Source organism: Quercus robur, chromosome 11, assembly GCF_932294415.1.
Source record: "Quercus robur chromosome 11, dhQueRobu3.1, whole genome shotgun sequence".
Taxonomy (NCBI): Eukaryota; Viridiplantae; Streptophyta; class Magnoliopsida; order Fagales; family Fagaceae; genus Quercus; species Quercus robur.
Window position 1 is genome coordinate 30,828,701 of NC_065544.1, and position 18,342 is coordinate 30,847,042.

At 42.1% G+C, this 18,342-nt stretch overlaps 2 protein-coding genes across 2 annotated transcripts in view; both read left to right on the forward strand.

The window, feature by feature from the left end:
- The first annotated feature begins 1,874 nt into the window (after positions 1-1,874).
- Positions 1,875-18,342, forward strand: part of LOC126706704 (serine carboxypeptidase-like 18) — a 34,413-nt gene continuing 17,945 nt past the window's right edge. Inside the window, exons 1-2 of the mRNA XM_050406241.1 lie at positions 1,875-2,021; positions 18,143-18,288. Coding sequence (XP_050262198.1) covers positions 18,285-18,288 — 4 coding nt within the window. The 5' untranslated portion in view covers positions 1,875-2,021; positions 18,143-18,284. The remainder of the gene's footprint in view (positions 2,022-18,142; positions 18,289-18,342) is intronic.
- LOC126706703 (serine carboxypeptidase-like 13) overlaps positions 1,922-18,342 on the forward strand; it is a 78,710-nt gene continuing 62,289 nt past the window's right edge. The window contains exon 1 of the mRNA XM_050406239.1: positions 1,922-2,049. Coding sequence (XP_050262196.1) covers positions 1,922-2,049 — 128 coding nt within the window. The remainder of the gene's footprint in view (positions 2,050-18,342) is intronic.

Genomic DNA, 18,342 nt, shown 5'->3' on the forward strand with positions numbered 1-18,342 from the left:
ATTTTATCATTTCAAAAAGTTACTTTATCAATTATACCATACCATTTTTACAATATTCCCAATATCCCAACTTTTATTTTACCATACTACACATTAAAATAATATAAATTATATAATAAAAAAATAATATAAAATTATCTCCCTCATTCCTTTATCCATAATTTTCTATCACTTTTCCTCACTACCTCTCTCTCTCTCTCTCTCTCTGCCACACCGCCACCAACAACAAGCACCACCACACCAAAACCCATTATTTAACCACCAAGAACCCAGCAAAGATTTTTCTCAAAAGTCAAAAAAAAAAAAAAAAAACAAAACGGTAAGTGAGTGTTTGGATCCAACTTATTTACACGTTTGCGTTTTACATCACGTTTCGTTCTTTTTTTTTTTTTCTCAAGTCACAACTTTTGACTATTCACGGGTCCTACAAACTTCACTTTTCAGCCACTTTTTCATTAAAAATGGGTCCCACGACATTATTTACACATTTAAAAATTATTTTGCTATAGTGTTTTTAGATTTAGTTTTTAGCAAAAATAAGTTGTATCCAAACGGATCTTAAATCTATCAAATCACCCAAAAATAATCACTGCCACTGCCTTCAATCCAAACATAAACACTACTTAGTGGGTTCGGCCATGGGTGGCTCTGGTGATTGTGTTCATGTGCATGGGTTTTGGGTTTGAAGAAAATAAGTTTGAAGAGAAGATATGAGAGAGAGGAAGCTGATCCACTAAGCAAACCCAGCCATGGCACCGAGCAGACCTAGCCACAGCACCAAGCGAAAAAACCCAACCACCACCACACAAACCCCACACGACACCGACTAGCAACCACCACCATAATCACAATACCCACCAGCATGCCACCACCATTCCAACCACCAAAACCCATTAAAAAAACCACCAAACCCACTACCAACAACCACAAAAGTTTCTCCAAAAAAAAAAAAAAAAACAAAAAAAAAACTAAAAACAAAAAACAAAACAACCACAAAAAAGCAACCACCACAAGAATCACCAAGAGAAACCCACACCGACAACCTTAGATGAAACCCATGCCGATAACCACCAAGAGAAACCCACCGTAAGAACCACAAAAAAACCACCACCAATCTCATTGACAACCATGCCACCACGTCGATCTAAAAACCCATCACTCCAATCTCGCTGACAACCACGCCACCACACTGATCAATAAACCCATTACCCATGGCAGCAAACCCATCATGCCGATCTCGACAACAACCATGCCACCACACCGACAAGTAAACCCATGCCAGCACATCGATAAATCTTGGACTTTATAGCCAGCAAGATTTACCACGCCATGCCAACAGACATAGAAGAATGGAGAGAAAATAGAAGAGGGAGAAACAGAGAGAAAATAGAGAAGATGAAGAAGAGAGAGGAATGAGTACAAGACAAAGAGAGAAGTGTGTCAATGAGAGCTTCAACTAATTAAAATATTATTATTTTGTTTTGGCATAGTGCTATAGTACCATCATACATTTACGATGGTACTATAGCACTATGCCAAAAAAAATTTACATTTTCCCATATTTAGCCTTCCGGTTGTTGAGACAAATTGGGACTGAATGCTAAATTTTGGTTACATTTGGAATATCCCTGACCCATTGTGAATGCTCTAACAAACGGGGAGAGCAATGATAGGTAAGTGGAGGAGGAGACATCTCAAAATTGACTTTCAAGTGTAACTAATAAAATAAGTTGAACAAGTTGGGTAGAATTCAAAGGCCCTTTTTGACTCATTGGTAGTTCTGATACCATCTACTAGAGAAGAGACCACAACCAGATAGAGTCATAGAGATTGAGCCTAATAACACTACAAATATTCACAAACAAACGATTAAAAGAAACCCAGTTAAGTTAAACATTTCCAGGACCGGAAGTGAAGAAGCATGAGCACAATTACGTGGTTTTTCATAGTTTATTTCTTGGCTTTTGCCAACGCAGTTGCATCACAGTCGTCGATCATCAATAGGCTTCCTGGCTTTTTGGGTGATCTTCCTTTCAAACTTGAAACTGGGTGTGAGCTTTTAGTTTAGTTAATTCTGATCAGTTGTGTGATCACTGTGTAGAGAGGGAAAATTCCCGACCTATCACAAGCTGACACATCACATTACCAAGTCCACAAAATACAGCCAATTACAGAATGCCATGTATTGCTGCTAGGTTTTGCTATCACTATTCAGAAGCCAACAGAAATTTGCCAAGTGTCATGCAAGAGCCAATCACGCATCAGCGCATGTGTAAGCGATGACTCAAGCAGCCTTGCACGTGTAAGCGATGACTCAAGCAGCCTCGCACGTGTAAGCGATGACTCAAGCAACCTCGCACGTGTAAGCGATGACTTAAGCGGACCAATCAAGCTGTGACATGTGTCACTAATCAAGCTCCGCCACATGTCGCTCACCCACCCCAAAACTCCTATAAATAGAAGCCTTCCTGAGACATTTAGGAGGACCAGAATTCAGAAGTAAATAAGCTCTGCGAAGATCAAGCCTCAAAGCCTTCAAGAACTTCGAGAACTTCAACCCCAAAATCGAAGAACATTCGAAGCAGAATCATCCAGATCATCTGCCTAGATCCTAAAGTTCACGGGAATCAAGCCAGAAGTGTTCGAAAACATCAACAAATCACAAATCAGTGAAGCTCAACGGATTCAAGCCTCTAAAGCTCCGAAGAACTTCCACCACAAACCTTCGAAGACGAAGAACGCACGAAGAACACGAAGAACGCGAAGAACAAAGGATTTCTAAACAAGCTCATAGCCAGAGATTCATTGTAATTCTGTTTCAGTAATCTTCGATCCATCTCTCAACCAAATTGAAGGATATTTTGTGTTCAAGTCAAAACCACATTACCACAAATCCAATCAATAAGTCTTGCAAGGAGATCGAATCAGAGGATCACTCTTTTGTAATTTCAGAGAATTGTACCACACAATCATAAATACAAATTCACATTTGTGAAACTATTTTACTTGTTTGATTTATTTCAAACTAGAAATTTAGTCGCTTACAAATTCTGGCACGCCCAGTGGGACCTCTCTGCCTCTCATCTCTTTCTCCTTCAAAAGAAAAGAAATTCGACATCATTTTGCTACTAGCTTCAATGGCCTCTAGCAAGAATGTACGAAAATCAGTGGTTGATGATTCCGGTGCTGATGAGTATGTCGGCCCAATCACTCGCAGTCGGTCCAAAGCTTTTAATCGACTCCAACCTCAACCAACCCAAGAAAGGCAACCTCCTGCTGTCACCTCTCTGGACTTTCTTGCAAATAGGAAAGCTACCACTAAAGATTTATCTGCCTCGAAAGATTTGGAGACCAGTAATGAATCATCCCCAACAAAGACCTTTTCTATCAACTCTTCACCCGTGATGAGAAACTTAAGGAGTGAAGTACCACTGACTCATCCTGTTTCATCATTTTCCCCGTCATCTATAGAGGTCATGCCAGTAATGATGACTAACACCTCTACCATGGAAGAAAAGATGGTTGAAATGGAACAAAGGGTCATCCTTCTCACAAAGGCACTTGAAGAAAAGGACGTCAAAATTGCAACCTTAATGAACAAGTTGGAGGTACAAGATTCGGGTGAATCAAGTGTTGGCCCTGAGCAGCCACCTGGCTTTACCTTCAAAGGAGGAAACGCCAAGGGTGATAAAGGAAAAGGAGGTGAAGGCACTTCTCAACATGGACATTCCACCTCAATGGCCTCAATATCTGTCTAACAACTGCAGGATATGATTACAAATACCATTCGAGCACAATATGGAGGTTCTTCCACAAGTTCTCTCATATATTCCAAACCCTATACAAAGCACATTGATTACATGAGAATGCCAAATGGGTATCAACCTCCCAAGTTCTTGCAATTCGATGGCAAAGGAAACCCTAAACAACACATTGCTCACTTTGTAGAAACTTGTGAGAACGCAGGGACTCAAGGAGGCCTCTTTGTAAAGCAGTTTGTCCGTTCACTAAAGGGGAATGCCTTTGATTGGTATACAGACTTAGAGCCCGAGTCAATCGATAGCTGGGAACAACTTGAAAGGGAGTTTCTCAATCGATTCTACAGCACACGATGCACAGTAAGCATGATGGAGCTTACCAATACTAAACAGTGGAAGGATGAGCCCGTCGTTGATTATATCAATCGGTGGCATTCTTTGAGTCTAGACTGCAAGGATAGACTTACTGAAATATCTGCTATAGAGATGTGCATCCAAGGCATGCATTGGGGACTTCTTTACATTCTTCAAGGAGTAAAGCCCCGAACATTTGAAGAGTTGGCAACTCGTGCACATGACATGGAATTAAGTATTTCCAGCCATGGAAATACGAAACCTCCCGTACCTGAAGAAAGGAAAGAAAGACGGGAAATAAGGAAAAATGATAGGAATACAAAAAGCAATATCAAAGACTCAATGAATGTCAATCCTGCCCCAGTCAAAATTTCAACAAGAAATGTGAAGGCCAATGAAAAGAGGCCCGAAGGAGGTCAACAGCGTGAGACGCGTCGCTCATCACTTAAGGAGTGGGAACAAAAAGTCTATCCTTTCCTAGACGCTGATATGCCTGAAATGCTAGAACAACTGCTCAAGTTGAAATTAATTGAATTGCCAGAATGCAAACGACCGGAAGAGATGAGAAAAGTTGATGACTCGAACTATTGTAAGTATCATCGCATCATAAGTCATCCAATCCAAAAATGCTTTGTTCTTAAAGAACTCATCATGAAGCTAGCCAAGGAAAGGAAAATCGACTTGGATTTTAATGATGTTGCTCAATCAAACCTTGTCACATTTTCTTGTGGGTTACCTAGTTCCATGTCTCCAACTACCAGGCAAGGGGCAAATACCACGCTCATCCATTTTGGTTCTTTGGAACCGGTTCAAGTTCAGCTCTCACAAAAAGCACCTGATTATAATTCAAATGATGATAAAAGGTCAACGATGGATGAAGAAGAAGGCTAGACGATAGTTACGCGCAAGAGATGGAAGAAGAAACGAGCATTCCCTCTTCATTTGATCACCCGAGAGTCCAGAAGAGCACAAAACCAGATTCAGCCTTGGTAAAAAAGAATGAGTGATAAGAGGCAAAGGAGACTGGAAACAAAAGTGTATGAAGATTCAGCACAAACCCGAAAATCTCGAAAGCTCATCACATTGGAAGAATTCTTCCCCAAAAAATTCTTTCAAAATGACTTAGCCGAGGCTGTCCACACAGTTTCTCGTTGCGAAATCCAGGACGAAAAGGAGGACGTTAACCATGGTGATCCAAAAGAGACCTTGTCATCTTTGGAGGAACTCCAATCTCAGGTCGATGAAGTTGAACCCTTGCAATCCTGCACATCACCAAAAGAAATGCTCAACCAAGCTCTTGAGGAGCCAGAGATATACGCCCCTCATACCAATACGCTTCAACAAACACAGGGATGTTACGCATGCTCTCTAGATTTAACTTTCACTAATGAGGATCTATTGTTAGGCTCTAAGCCCCACAATCGCCCACTCTATGTCTCTGGTTATGCTCGTGAACAAAGGATCGAGCGTATCCTTGTTGATGGAGGTTCAGCCGTTAACATACTTCCAAAAATGACCATGAAACGACTGGGTTTTACTATGGAAGAATTATCACACAGTCGTTTGGTCATCCAAGGTTTTAATCAAGGAGGACAATGTGCAATCGGCGTGATCCACCTAGAATTATCCATTGGGGAATTGAAAAGCAACGTCTTGTTCCACATCATTGACGCTAAGACGACCTACAACATGTTGTTAGGACGTCCTTGGATCCATGAAAATGGAATAGTGCCATCAACTTTGCATCAATGCTTCAAGTTCTTTCAAAATGGAATAAAAAAGGTCGATGCCGATTTAAAGCCTTTTGCAGAAACCGAAGCTCATTTTGCTGATGCAAAATTTTATGCAAAAGAAGACATTTCTAGCGAGGTTCTTCCAGTTGAGATCCCGTCTATGAAAAGTAAACAGGATGAAAAGGAGCATGTTAAATTCATCGCCAAAAAGGACATTTCTTCCCCAAAGAAAGGCCCAGAACCCTTCCTCCGATATATACCATTATCACATCGTAAAAATGGACAATCACCATTCGCGGAATGCCTTCAACCTACAAAAGACATGGGGAGACCTGCAAAGCTCACGATGGAGGATGTAGCCATATTGAAAGAAAATCATGTCATGCCTTTAACTTCATCCACAAACCCTTTGCCCTCGAAGCCGTTAAATGGATTCGTGAGGTCTTTGCAAAGTCCGATAGAGCATGGTATTCTACCAAGTGAGCGAACGAAAGAATGGTTCGACCCAAAGGCATATAGGCTGTTAGCCAAAGCAGGCTACGATTTCTCAAAACAAGAAGACTTAGGGAAGCTAATTCCAGAAGCCACCGGAGAAAAGATGCATGGCCTTAGCAAAACACAAAGGAAAATGCGGCTTGAAGGGCATGAAATTCATATCCCAAAGGCCGGATTAGGTTATACTCCCGAATAACCAGCTCAGATATGGATCAAGAAAAGAAGCGATCCTTCGAGTTCCCAATACATAACGGTGGAGGTCGGCGAAAGTTCAAATCAAAGAGAAGACCATTCTTCACCCCATGTCTCAGTGTTTGATCGCATCGAGGCCTCGTCATCATGAATCACAGTGTTCGACAGGTTAAATACAACTTGTTTAACACCAAATCGGGACACTCTTGCTTGTAAATCAGTCTTTGATCGACTGGGGGCAACGAAAAGGCCTATTGATAGTCATTCTCAAAGTTCAATAAACTTTGACGTTCAAGGGGAGAAGAAAGCCAATGATGAGATCCGCAGTAGCATTCCTTCACGCATGAAATGTAACTTTACCTTGGAGATCAACACTGAAGGATCACTCAAAGTCAAAAGACGAACGATTGTACATACAAGTCAGTCACCCGTCCATGATGAGGAAATTGAAGAGGTATCATCCTCGTTTCATATTACAATAGAAGAGGGTACACTGTTAGATGCTGAAGCAACCAATGAAGAGGTCGATGAAGCTCCTCCAGCCTTGGAAGATGGAGGACAAGCTACAGTTGATGAACTTAAAGAGATCAATTTAGGAACTGTTGAAGAACCCCGGCCAACTTTCATCAGTGCGCTTCTTACCCTTGAAGAAGAAGAAGGATACCTCAAGCTCCTAGTAGAGTACAAAGATGTGTTCACTTGGACTTACAAGGAAATGCCTGGGCTCAATCCGAGTATTGCTCTACACCATTTGGCAGTAAAGAAAGGCGTGCGCCCAATCAAACAAGCTCAAAGACGCTTTCGGCCGGAGCTTATCCCTCAAATAGAAACCGAGGTCAATAAGCTCATTGAAGCAGGCTTCATTCGTGAAGTGCAGTACCCGGAATGGATTGCTAACATCGTCCCTGTCAAGAAGAAGAATGGACAAATCCGAGTGTGCGTTGACTTCCGTGATTTGAACAATGCATGTCCCAAAGATGATTTTCCATTACCCATCACTGAGGTCATGGTTGATGCCACTACCGGTCATGAAGCTTTATCTTTCATGGATGGATCTTTGGGTTACAACCAAATTCGAATGAATCCTAAGGATGAGCAGCTTACAGCTTTTCGTACCCCTAAGGGAATTTACTGTTACAAAGTGATGCCTTTTGGACTAAAGAATGCTGGTGCTACTTATCAACGGGCCATGCAGAAGATCTTTAATAATGTACTTCATAAATACGTGGAGTGTTATGTCGATGATTTGGTGGTTAAAACAAAAAGGAGGGAAGACCATCTGGCAGATCTACGATCCGTGTTCACCCGCTTGAGAAAGTATCAGCTTAAGATGAACCCCTGCAAATGCGCTTTTGGTGTAACATCTGGAAAATTTCTTGGTTTCATTATGAGGCACCGCAGTATTGAAATTGACCAGTCCAAAATTGAAGCAATCCAGAAAATGCCAGAGCCCAAGAATCTGCGAGAACTTAGAGGCTTGCAGGGAAAACTGGCCTACATACGACGATTTATCTCGAATTTGGCTGGTCGATGTCAACCTTTCAATAGATTGATGAAGAAGGATGTGCACTTTGAATGGGATGAGGCTTGCAGCAATGCTTTTGCACGCATCAAAAGATACTTACTTAATCCTCCAGTTTTAGGTGCTCCTATCCCAGGAAAGCCTTTGGTGCTGTATATTGCGGCCCAAGAAAAGTCTCTAGGTGCTCTTATGGCGCAGGAAAATAAAGAGGGGAAAGAAAGAGCCCTTTATTATCTAAGTCGAACTCTCAATGGGGCTGAATTAAATTATTCTCCTATCGAAAAGATGTGCCTCGCTCTTTTCTTTGCCATAGACAAATTGGAGCACTACATGCAAGCATATACAGTCCGTTTGATAGCAAAGGCGGATCCGATCAAATATGTCCTCTCCAGGCCAGTGGTTTCGGGTCGTATAGCTCGATGGGCAGTCTTGCTACAACAATATGACCTTGCATACATTCCACAAAAAGCTGTCAAAGGACAAGCATTGGCAGATTTCTTAGCTGATCACCCAGTTCCATCTGATTGGGAGTTCTCCGATGATTTCCCGGATGAAGATGTGTTTTACATTGAAGAAATGCCACCATGGATTATGCTTTTCGATGGGGTTGCACGTCGAGAAGGAGCAGGGGCAGGTGTAGTGTTTGTTTCTCCACAAAGACAAATACTTCTGTACTCGTTCTTATTAAGCAAACTTTGCTCTAACAATGTAGCTGAATATCAAGCATTGATTATTGGTCTACAAATGGCCATTGAGATGGGCATAGCTCAGCTTGAGATCTTTGGGGATTCCAAATTAATTATCAACCAAACCTTGGAGCAATATGACGTCAAGAAAGAAGACCTCATCCCCTATTGCAAATATGCGAAGAAATTACTAGCAAACTTTGAGGCCACCACATTGGAGCATATACCAAGGAAGGAGAATAGACAGGCCGATGCTTTAGCTAATTTGGCTACTGCCTTAGCATTATCCCAAGAAGAGACAACCAAAGTCGCTATTTCCCAAAGGTGGGTGGTACCTCTCGTGGTTGAAGAAGAAGAAGAAGAGCAAGCCAACATCATTTTTGTATGCCTTGTCGAAAAAGAAGATTGGCGACAAGTGATCATTGAATACCTTCAACATGGAAGACTCCTGGATGATAAACGCCACAGGACTGAAATTCGGCGGAGGGCTGCTCGATTCATTTACTATAAAGACACTCTCTTCCGCCGTTCATTTGATGGATTGTTTCTCCGTTGCTTAGGAGAGGAGGAGGCTAAACAAGCCTTAGAGGAGGCTCATTCTGGCATATGCGGCGCACATCAATCAGGTCCTAAGTTACACTATAGGATCAAACGAATGGGTTACTATTGGCCTACGATGGTACAAGATTCTATGGAGTGCGCTAAGAAGTGCGAAGCTTGTCAATATCACGCGAACTTCATCCATCAGCCGCCAGAACCTCTACACCCAACTGTAGCCTCTTGGCCTTTTGATGCATGGGGTCTTGATGCAATAGGGCCATTACCAAAGTCATCTGGTGGCCACTTGTACATCTTGGCCGCAACTGACTACTTCTCAAAATGGGTGGAAGCTGTACCCCTTAGGGAAGTGAAGAAAGAAACGGTGGTCAATTTCATTCGAACTCACTTGATCTATCGGTATGGTGTCCCTCGATATATCATCACTGATAATGGCAAACCATTCTACAATAGGCTGATGACAGAGCTATGCGAGAAGTTTGAATTTAAACAATACAACTCCTCCATGTACAATGCCCCGGCAAATGGACTAGCTGAAGCGTTTAACAAAACACTTGGCAGTTTGTTGAAAAAAGTGGTATCCAAGACAAAGCGAGACTGGCATGAAAGAATCGGAGAAGCATTATGGGCATATCGAACAACATTTCGAACGCCTACTTAAGCAACGCCATATTCTCTTGTCTACGGAGTGGAAGCCGTCCTTCTTTTAGAATGCCAAATCCCATCATTACAGATTGCCATTCAAGAAGGATTGACTGGAGAAGAAAATGCCAAGCTCAGGTTGCAAGAATTAAAGGCACTTGATGAAAAAAGGCTTGAGGCCCAACAACGCCTTGAATGCTATCAAGCTCGTCTTTCAAGCGCATTCAATAAAAGGGTCAAACCACGATCATTCCAAGTTGGTGACTTAGTCCTCGCCGTTCGAAGACCTATCATCACAACTCATTGTACAGGCAATAAGTTCACTTCAAAATGGGATGGACCTTATGTTGTGCAAGAAGTCTACACCAATGGAGCTTACAAGTTGATTGATAATGATGGTGTAAGGATCGGCCCCATCAATGAGAAGTTCCTCAAACGCTTCTATGCTTGAAAATCAAGAATTGCTCCTCGGTAAGAGCTTAAACTACCCACTGTAGCGCTGCAAGAGTACATGATGTCTTCCCATTACCCTTCAAAGCGTACCAATAAGGAGAAATTAATCTCACTCCATGTCAACAATTGCGAGTGTGGCGTAGCGGTTGGACGCCCGTGTCACCCTTGAGGCCATCTCGGGTTCGATCAGTGGTGATACCCACTATTACACACTGCGCCCCCCTTTTTGCAAAAAAAAAAAAAAAAAAAAAAAAAAAAAAAAATCTTTTGAACTACGTGATAACTTGATCCCTCTTCGGGGTACGTAGGCAACTTAGTATCTTTTGCTAAGTTCAGTCACGCACTAAAAAAAAATTAATTATTGAAAAAAAAAAAAAAACAAAAACAAAAATCTTTTGAACTACGTGATGACTTGATCCCTTTCTAGGGTACGTAGGCAACTTAGTATCTTTTGCTGAGTTCAGTCATGCACTAAAAAAGAAATGAAGGAACAGATAATAAAGTCTCCTTTATTGATTGACGAAAGGAAAATAGTACAAGAGGAAAGCATGATGACATGTATGAAGGGAATTAAAACGAAAGAAATTATGACATCCATTTCAAATCTTTCAAGCTAGAACGATTATCTTCCAGAAGGACTCGTATCTTCTCTAAAGCCTCCATATCCTGGTCTTCAAGAACGGGGGCAGATTTGACTTCTTCAAGTTGTTCTTCTAAGTCTTCCACAACATTGTCTTGTTCAACTTGATGAGTCTCAATTTGAGAAAGCGATTGCTCTAGTTGGATGAGCTCGGTTTTCAGGTCAACCATCCTCAATCTAACAGCGTCAAGTTCGGTCTTCAAAGATGCTTTCTTCTGCGATGCTTCAGAAAGGAGGAATTCAACTTTATTCTGGCGTTGAGTTAAGATAACAGGACTTGGTCGTTTATTCAGAAATTCCTTCATCTTCAAATAGTCTGCGATACCCTCACAATATTTGTCAACATTCTCACGCAAGTGTTGAGGGTCCACTCCAAAACTTTCAACCCCACTATAAATTTCATGTATTTCAGCTTGTGGGAGGATGGTGTCTACAGAAAGATTTGAAAGCCTATTTAGAAGAACATCTCCTAGCATAGAAGCCCCTTTCCTACGCACGGAAGAAATATGCGCCTTGGCTTGAAACACAGAGACTTCCGGAGGTTTAGTCGGTTGCAGGGACGGGAAAGGTGCCCTTTCTGTCTCAATTGGAAATTTGGACGACGTACCAACATCAGCAAACTTACACCTCTTGAGATCTGAACTCTTCGCAGATGGCTTTGAAATAGAAGACTCACTGTTTGCAAGAAGATGCGCATGATTAATAGAATTCTCTGCATCAACACCCTCCATTGGACTCTTCGAATGTCTCCAATTGGAGCCTAGGTCATTACACACCTCCTCTTCAGAAATTTTACTGGCGTCCCTAACTAGTACAACAAATGGACCTTTGGTGCCTTGACTGCAAGTGACTTCATTATGTTGAGATGAGTCCTTTGAATGATTACCATCTTCAAGATGACGTCGTGCAAACTTTGACAAAGGCTGTGGAATGTATGGGTCTTGTAGTTCCCTCTTCCCCTTCTGAGGTTTGTTAGATGTTACTAACTTAACAGGGAAGGAGGCAATGTCAGCAAGAAGATCTGTTCCTTTGGTAAAATCATTTCCACAAACCCTTTCCCACCATTGTCTGTAGCTATGTCTGACTCAACTTCCAAAGTCGGTGGCAAAAGCTGAAATGAGTATCTTAGAATCTGTGTTGCATCGAGTGAAAGATTGGTAGAATTGGCATAGGTCTTTTAAAGAACCTGTATGAATTTCTTCCTTCAAATCACCTGGAATGTCTTGGTGAAATCCAAAACGCCGACTAAATCTGTGAGGACTATATGGCTCTACAATGTGTTGATCTTCACATCGAAGTGACAAGTACCCCGAGCGAAGGCTCATAAAGTAGTCAAACTTCTGAATGGATAAATGATCATTGTCAATAAAAGTCTGGTCGTAATTTTTCTTGAAAGCAGTTCGGTGCCAAAGAAAGTTGGTGGCGTTTTGTATGTGCTTGCGTGCAGAGAATTCATTGAACGGAGAGGCATAGCCCACACCAGAATATTTAGTCATCAAAGCATCAGATGGTTTATCATGGGTAAGGCGATTGCTTCGGAAGAAATGACCTACCCAGGCATAAACGTAGTGGATGGCAAAACTAGCTCCAGACTTGCTCGGGGTAGGAGAGGAAGAAATAGTGTTAAGTCCACGATAAATGCTAGCCAATACTAGGGAAGCAAGGCCGAATGAACGACCATTAGCTATGGAACTAGCAATCTTGAAAGTGCCTGGACGGATACTATTCTGATCCTTGATAGGAAAGACAAATATGCACAGCCAACAGGAAAGAAGCGCCGATAAGTAGGTCTCCTCCTTTAAATCACCTTCAACTTGAAGATCCGCAAAGACCCCGTGTTCTTTATCAAGCCATGGTCCATGCTCCTTTATCTCACCTGAGGGATTCTGACTACACTTGGGAATGGTTGTCCGTCTCCCTGGTTTTCTAGGAGCTGGGTACTTGCTATTTCCTCTATACCAAAAAGTAATCCAGTCGCGAACACTTACTTTCCCTTGTCTCTTCAACCGGTTTTGAAGATGATGATACGCTAGGAATAGGTAGCGACAGCTGTACGACAGATAAGGTCGTCCCTGGTCATTGATTCCATCCAGCTCTTGCGCATTGGGTACTACTTCGTCATAAAATGCACCGGTGCAAGGAAGTCCACCGAGAACGAAGAGATCCCATGGGGTGATGGAAATTTCCCCAACTGAGGTATGAAGGGTATTGGTTGACGAACTCCAACACTCACAAAATGCTTTCATAAGATTCTCATCATAATCATATGTGAACAAAGAAGCAAAGACAGCATTGTAGAGGTGGGTTACATCAAGGAGGCGTTTACACCGACTGAGCACATCTTCTAGCCAATCCCAATAAAGGGAGAAGTAGGAAAACCCTCCATTCACGCTAAAGGAAAAATCCCAATCCGCACGTTTTGCAATTATTTCTCGTCCTAAAGTGTTATACGGCTTTGATCTAGCAACATTTTTGTGATGTGAAGCAAGAAGGATAGTTGTTTCCAAGTTAGAGCCGCCATCAGAAGGAACGATATGTGACCATTTCAGCAAATTGAGAGGATAAGAGTTACGGCCCCATTTTTCTGAAAATCTTCCAATTATGGGTGGACGAACAATCAAAGTCGTAGCCTTCGCATCCTTGCCATCTTTTTTCTTGTAAATAAACAAAGCTGATTCTTCGCCAATCTTCGAATCTTTAAAAAACAGCGTCATGATAGCTGTGTAAAAAAAAAAAAAAATTATTATTATCAAATAATAGAAAATGAATAAATAAATAAATAAATAAAAAGGAGGGTGTGCATGGTTTCTCCATACAGAGTATTATGTATTCTGTTTTTAGAGATTATGTTTGTACAAAGTGCATGCCTGAGTGGCTTTATATAGGGAACCATGGAACCACTCCCTGCCTGGATTGTCAAGCATTGTCAGAACGGCCACCGCCAATGTAGACCAAAGTGCCAACAAGTCCAGCAATCCTTGCAGTCTCCCATTCCAGGCCAGTGAAGGGAAGCTTCCTGTTTTACTGTGTCACCAACTCCTTGAAACACAGAGACACTCAGTGCTTGCTCTGGAACCATGGAACCACTCCCTGCCTGGATTGTCAAGCGTTGTCAGAACGGCCACCGCCCATGTAGACCAAGGTGACAGCAAAACCAACAATGGCTGCGGACTTAGTTCTGGATTTCTAAAGTTTCTGACACAATTTCACAAAGAAATCAACCCACAAAAGTCTTCTAAGGACTTTGGTGTACAAAACCCAGAAAAATCTTCAGCAACGGAGCCGCCACGCACCGCCACGAGCAGCCACAAACTCCTAAACGACCCGCGGCTCTCACACTCGAATCTGTGCAAATCCAGACATCGTTTCAGGAAACTAAGCGTACCACTTGATCCAGCGTGCCCCGATATGTAAAACCCAAAAATTTCAAGCCCAGAAACGGCCGCATCCGCCTCCACGAACCGCCACAATCTCTTAAAGGAACCGCGACCTAAGCCTTCAGATTTGTGCAAACCTGCTCAGAGATTTACAAAACTGACCATACAGGGGTCTTATACGGCCTTCGACCAACAAAACCCAAAAATTTTAGGTCCAAAAGCCCAAGCACGCGCCGCGAAAAGATTCGGCGGCGCGGCCTTCAAATCCCATGCGCCGATCAAGGTCCGCCAGAAGTCGCACATGCCACACGAGTCCTATGACGTCATGGATGACATCATCCTCCACACGTGCCACACGCGTCCAGAGCAGTGACGTCATCCGTGACGTCACCACCCACTACGGTCTGACCCGGTTTGACCCGGATCCGAACCGCCAAAAAAAAAAAAAAAAGGGGAGAGAGAAAATGCTTGGACCAAGCAGACTTTTGACCTTGACCAGAAACTCAAAATTTTCAAAACGGACTTGTCCCACTCAATTTTCGAGTACATTCCGATTTTGGGACCCGTTTCTTCATTCGAAGTTCAGAAATTGTGCAAACGTCCAATTTTCAAAAAAGTTGACTTTTGTGCAAATGTTGACCAAAAAGTCAAAATTTTCAAAACGGACCTGTCCCACTCAATTTTTCGAGTACATTCCGATTTTGGGACCCGTTTCTTCATTCGAAGCTCAGAAATTGTGCAAACGTCCAATTTCCAAAAAAGGTTGACTTTTGTGCAAATGTTGACCAAATGTCAAAATTTTTGAAATGGACCTATCTTGCTCAATTTTTCGAATACATTCCGATTTTGGAGTCCGTTCTGTCATTTGAGACTTGAAAATTGCAAAAATGACTCAATTCCAAGTGTTCTAAACTTAGGTCCTCAAGAACAAAATTTGAGATTCATTCATTTAATTGGGATCCCCGCAGGGTTATTCTCCAGATTTCATCAAGGCTTGCCTTTCAAAGTTCAAATGAACTCTCACAAGCGTGTCTTAAAATTACACTAGGTCATTGGTTCAATCTGCTATTCCCGTTCGGTGCCTACCAGTCTCCAACTTACCATTCCCGTTCGGTGCCTACCATTCCCACCTACCGTTCCCACCTACTATTTCCACCTACCGTTCCCACCTACCATTCCCACCTACCATTCTCACCAAAAATTCTCAACTACCATTCTTAACCACCTACCTACCATTCTTCATCTCTCTACTATAAATAGGAAGGCCGGGTTCATCAAAAACTCATCCAAAAAAAAAAAAAAAAGAAAGAGAAAAAAAAAATACACTGAATCATGAAATAAAGAATTGCTTCTTTCAGATTTTCAAGTCCTCCTTTTGACAGCCATTTCTCACTATGACCACATCATTCTCAACACCTAGCAACTGATTTTGCTTCATAATCGGTTTGAGATCAACCCTCCCATGGTTCGATCGAAACCCTACTTACAACATCATTGTAGTTTTGAGATCCAAACAAACTTTGTTTCTCCACTTAACAACCACCTTTGTCCATAAAATTACTCGTAACAAGGTCTGCATTGCGGTTCCATGTTTCCTTGGACTTGGTTGGCAAGGAAATCCAAGTCCGGCAGACACACCTGTTCCTAACCTTAGGGCTCCTGTAGTCTCTTTCCAATTGCTTGGTCTTCCAGCAGAAGCAGTGGTTCGGAACAAACAACAACTTGGCTGGTTTCTAAGACCAGAATCACAAGTTGGTTCCATCTTTCATTTTTCTGTGCTTTTCCAACAAGTGGCAGTAGATGAAGATGGTAAAAAGTGTTGGGGTATCCTACAAATTGTTTTCCATCCAACACTTAAAACAACCTCCAAGGCGCCAGCTCATCAGAATTCAGCCTTTGGTGCCGGTAAATGGTCACCAAAGCCTTATTCCATGTTCCCACTACTATGGGACCCAAAGGTCATCGTTGCTGGTACCTCAAAACTCACTTTCTGGAATTACTCCAACTTAAAATCAGCTTGAAGGATTTCAGAAGATACTCTTCTGAAATTACTTCAACTTAACGTCCGTCAGCATGGTCCCATTACACAGGCGCATTCGATTACTTGCTGCCGGACCCCATGCAACACACAGTCAGTCCCATATTCAAAGTTGTACTTCCCATAAACATCTACACCAGAAGATCCCAGCATACAGGGCCAGCACCATGGTGGTGTATGCTTTGCTCATTTGCTTTGCTTCATCTCCATCTTCTTCGTTGCCACTACCAGCATACCCAGAATACATAAGCTTCTGGAATTACTTCAACTTAACTTGAGTGATACAATTATGCAGGCACATTCAACCACTTTCCCACCTGTCCTTGTTGTAATCCAAAGCGTGATCTTCTGAAATAACTTCACCAGAAGTTCTTAAGAACACGAGGTTAGTTCCATGACCTTGCATGCTGTATCCAGCCACCATTCTCTCATCTTCCCCATCTTCAACATCTTGTGATCGCCGCCAACGATCCAAAATACTCTTTTGAAAGTACTTCAACTTAATCTTATCCTTCTGAAAGCTCCACCACCTTCAACAGCTCCACTACCTTCAACTACTTCACTTAAAGAGTCAAGTACCAAAAATCCATTTTTTTTTCGAAACTCATTCCCACACCACACTCCGAGACCGTATGTGTGAACGAGTCTCGAGGGGGCATTTGTAGAGAGGGAAAATTCCCGACCTATCACAAGCTGACACATCACATTACCAAGTCCACAAAATACAGCCAATTACAGAACGCCATGTATTGCTGCTAGGTTTTGCTATCACTATTCAGAAGCCAACAGAAATTTGCCAAGTGTCATGCAAGAGCCAATCACGCATCAGCGCATGTGTAAGCGATGACTCAAGCAGCCTCGCACGTGTAAGCGATGACTCAAGCAGCCTCGCATGTGTAAGCGATGACTCAAGCAACCTCGCACGTGTAAGCGATGACTTAAGCGGACCAATCAAGCTGTGACATGTGTCACCAATCAAGCTCCGCCACGTGTCGCTCACCCACCCCAAAACTCCTATAAATAGAAGCCTTCCTGAGACATTTAGGAGGACCAGAATTCAGAAGTAAAGAAGCTCTGCGAAGATCAAGCCTCAAAGCCTTCAAGAACTTCGAGAACTTCAACCCCAAAATCGAAGAACATTCAAAGCAGAATCATCCAGATCATCTGCCTAGATCCTAAAGTTCATGGGAATCAAGCCAGAAGTGTCCGAAAACATCAACAAATCACAAATCAGTGAAGCTCAACGGATTCAAGCCTCTAAAGCTCCGAAGAACTTCCACCACAAACCTTCAAAGACGAAGAACGCACGAAGAACACGAAGAACGCGAAGAACAAAGGATTTCTAAACAAGCTCATAGCCAGAGATTCATTGTAATTCTGTTTCAGTAATCTTCGATCCATCCCTCAACCAAATTGAAGGATATTTTGTGTTCAAGTCAAAACCACATTACCACAAATCCAATCAATAAGTCTTGCAAGGAGATCGAATCAGAGGATCACTCTTTTGTAATTTCAGAGAATTGTACCACACAATCATAAATACAAATTCGCATTTGTGAAACTATTTTACTTGTTTGATTTATTTCGAACTAGAAATTTAGTCGCTTACACACTGATCACAGTTTCATTCAATCTTATTATTAATTAAGAACCACTAACTTGTTAAGGGTTTTTTGTATTTTATTTATTTTTAGGTACGTTGGGGTAGGCTAATCTGATGAGGTGCAACTATTCTACTATTTCATTGAGTCTGAGAGAAGTCCAAAAGATGACCCTCTTGTGCTTTGGCTCACTGGAGGTCCTGGTTGTTCCGCATTTTCTGGCCTTGCATATGAAATGGGTATGTGCTTGAAAAGAATAATACTGCAGCTACTAACTATTTTACAATATTTTT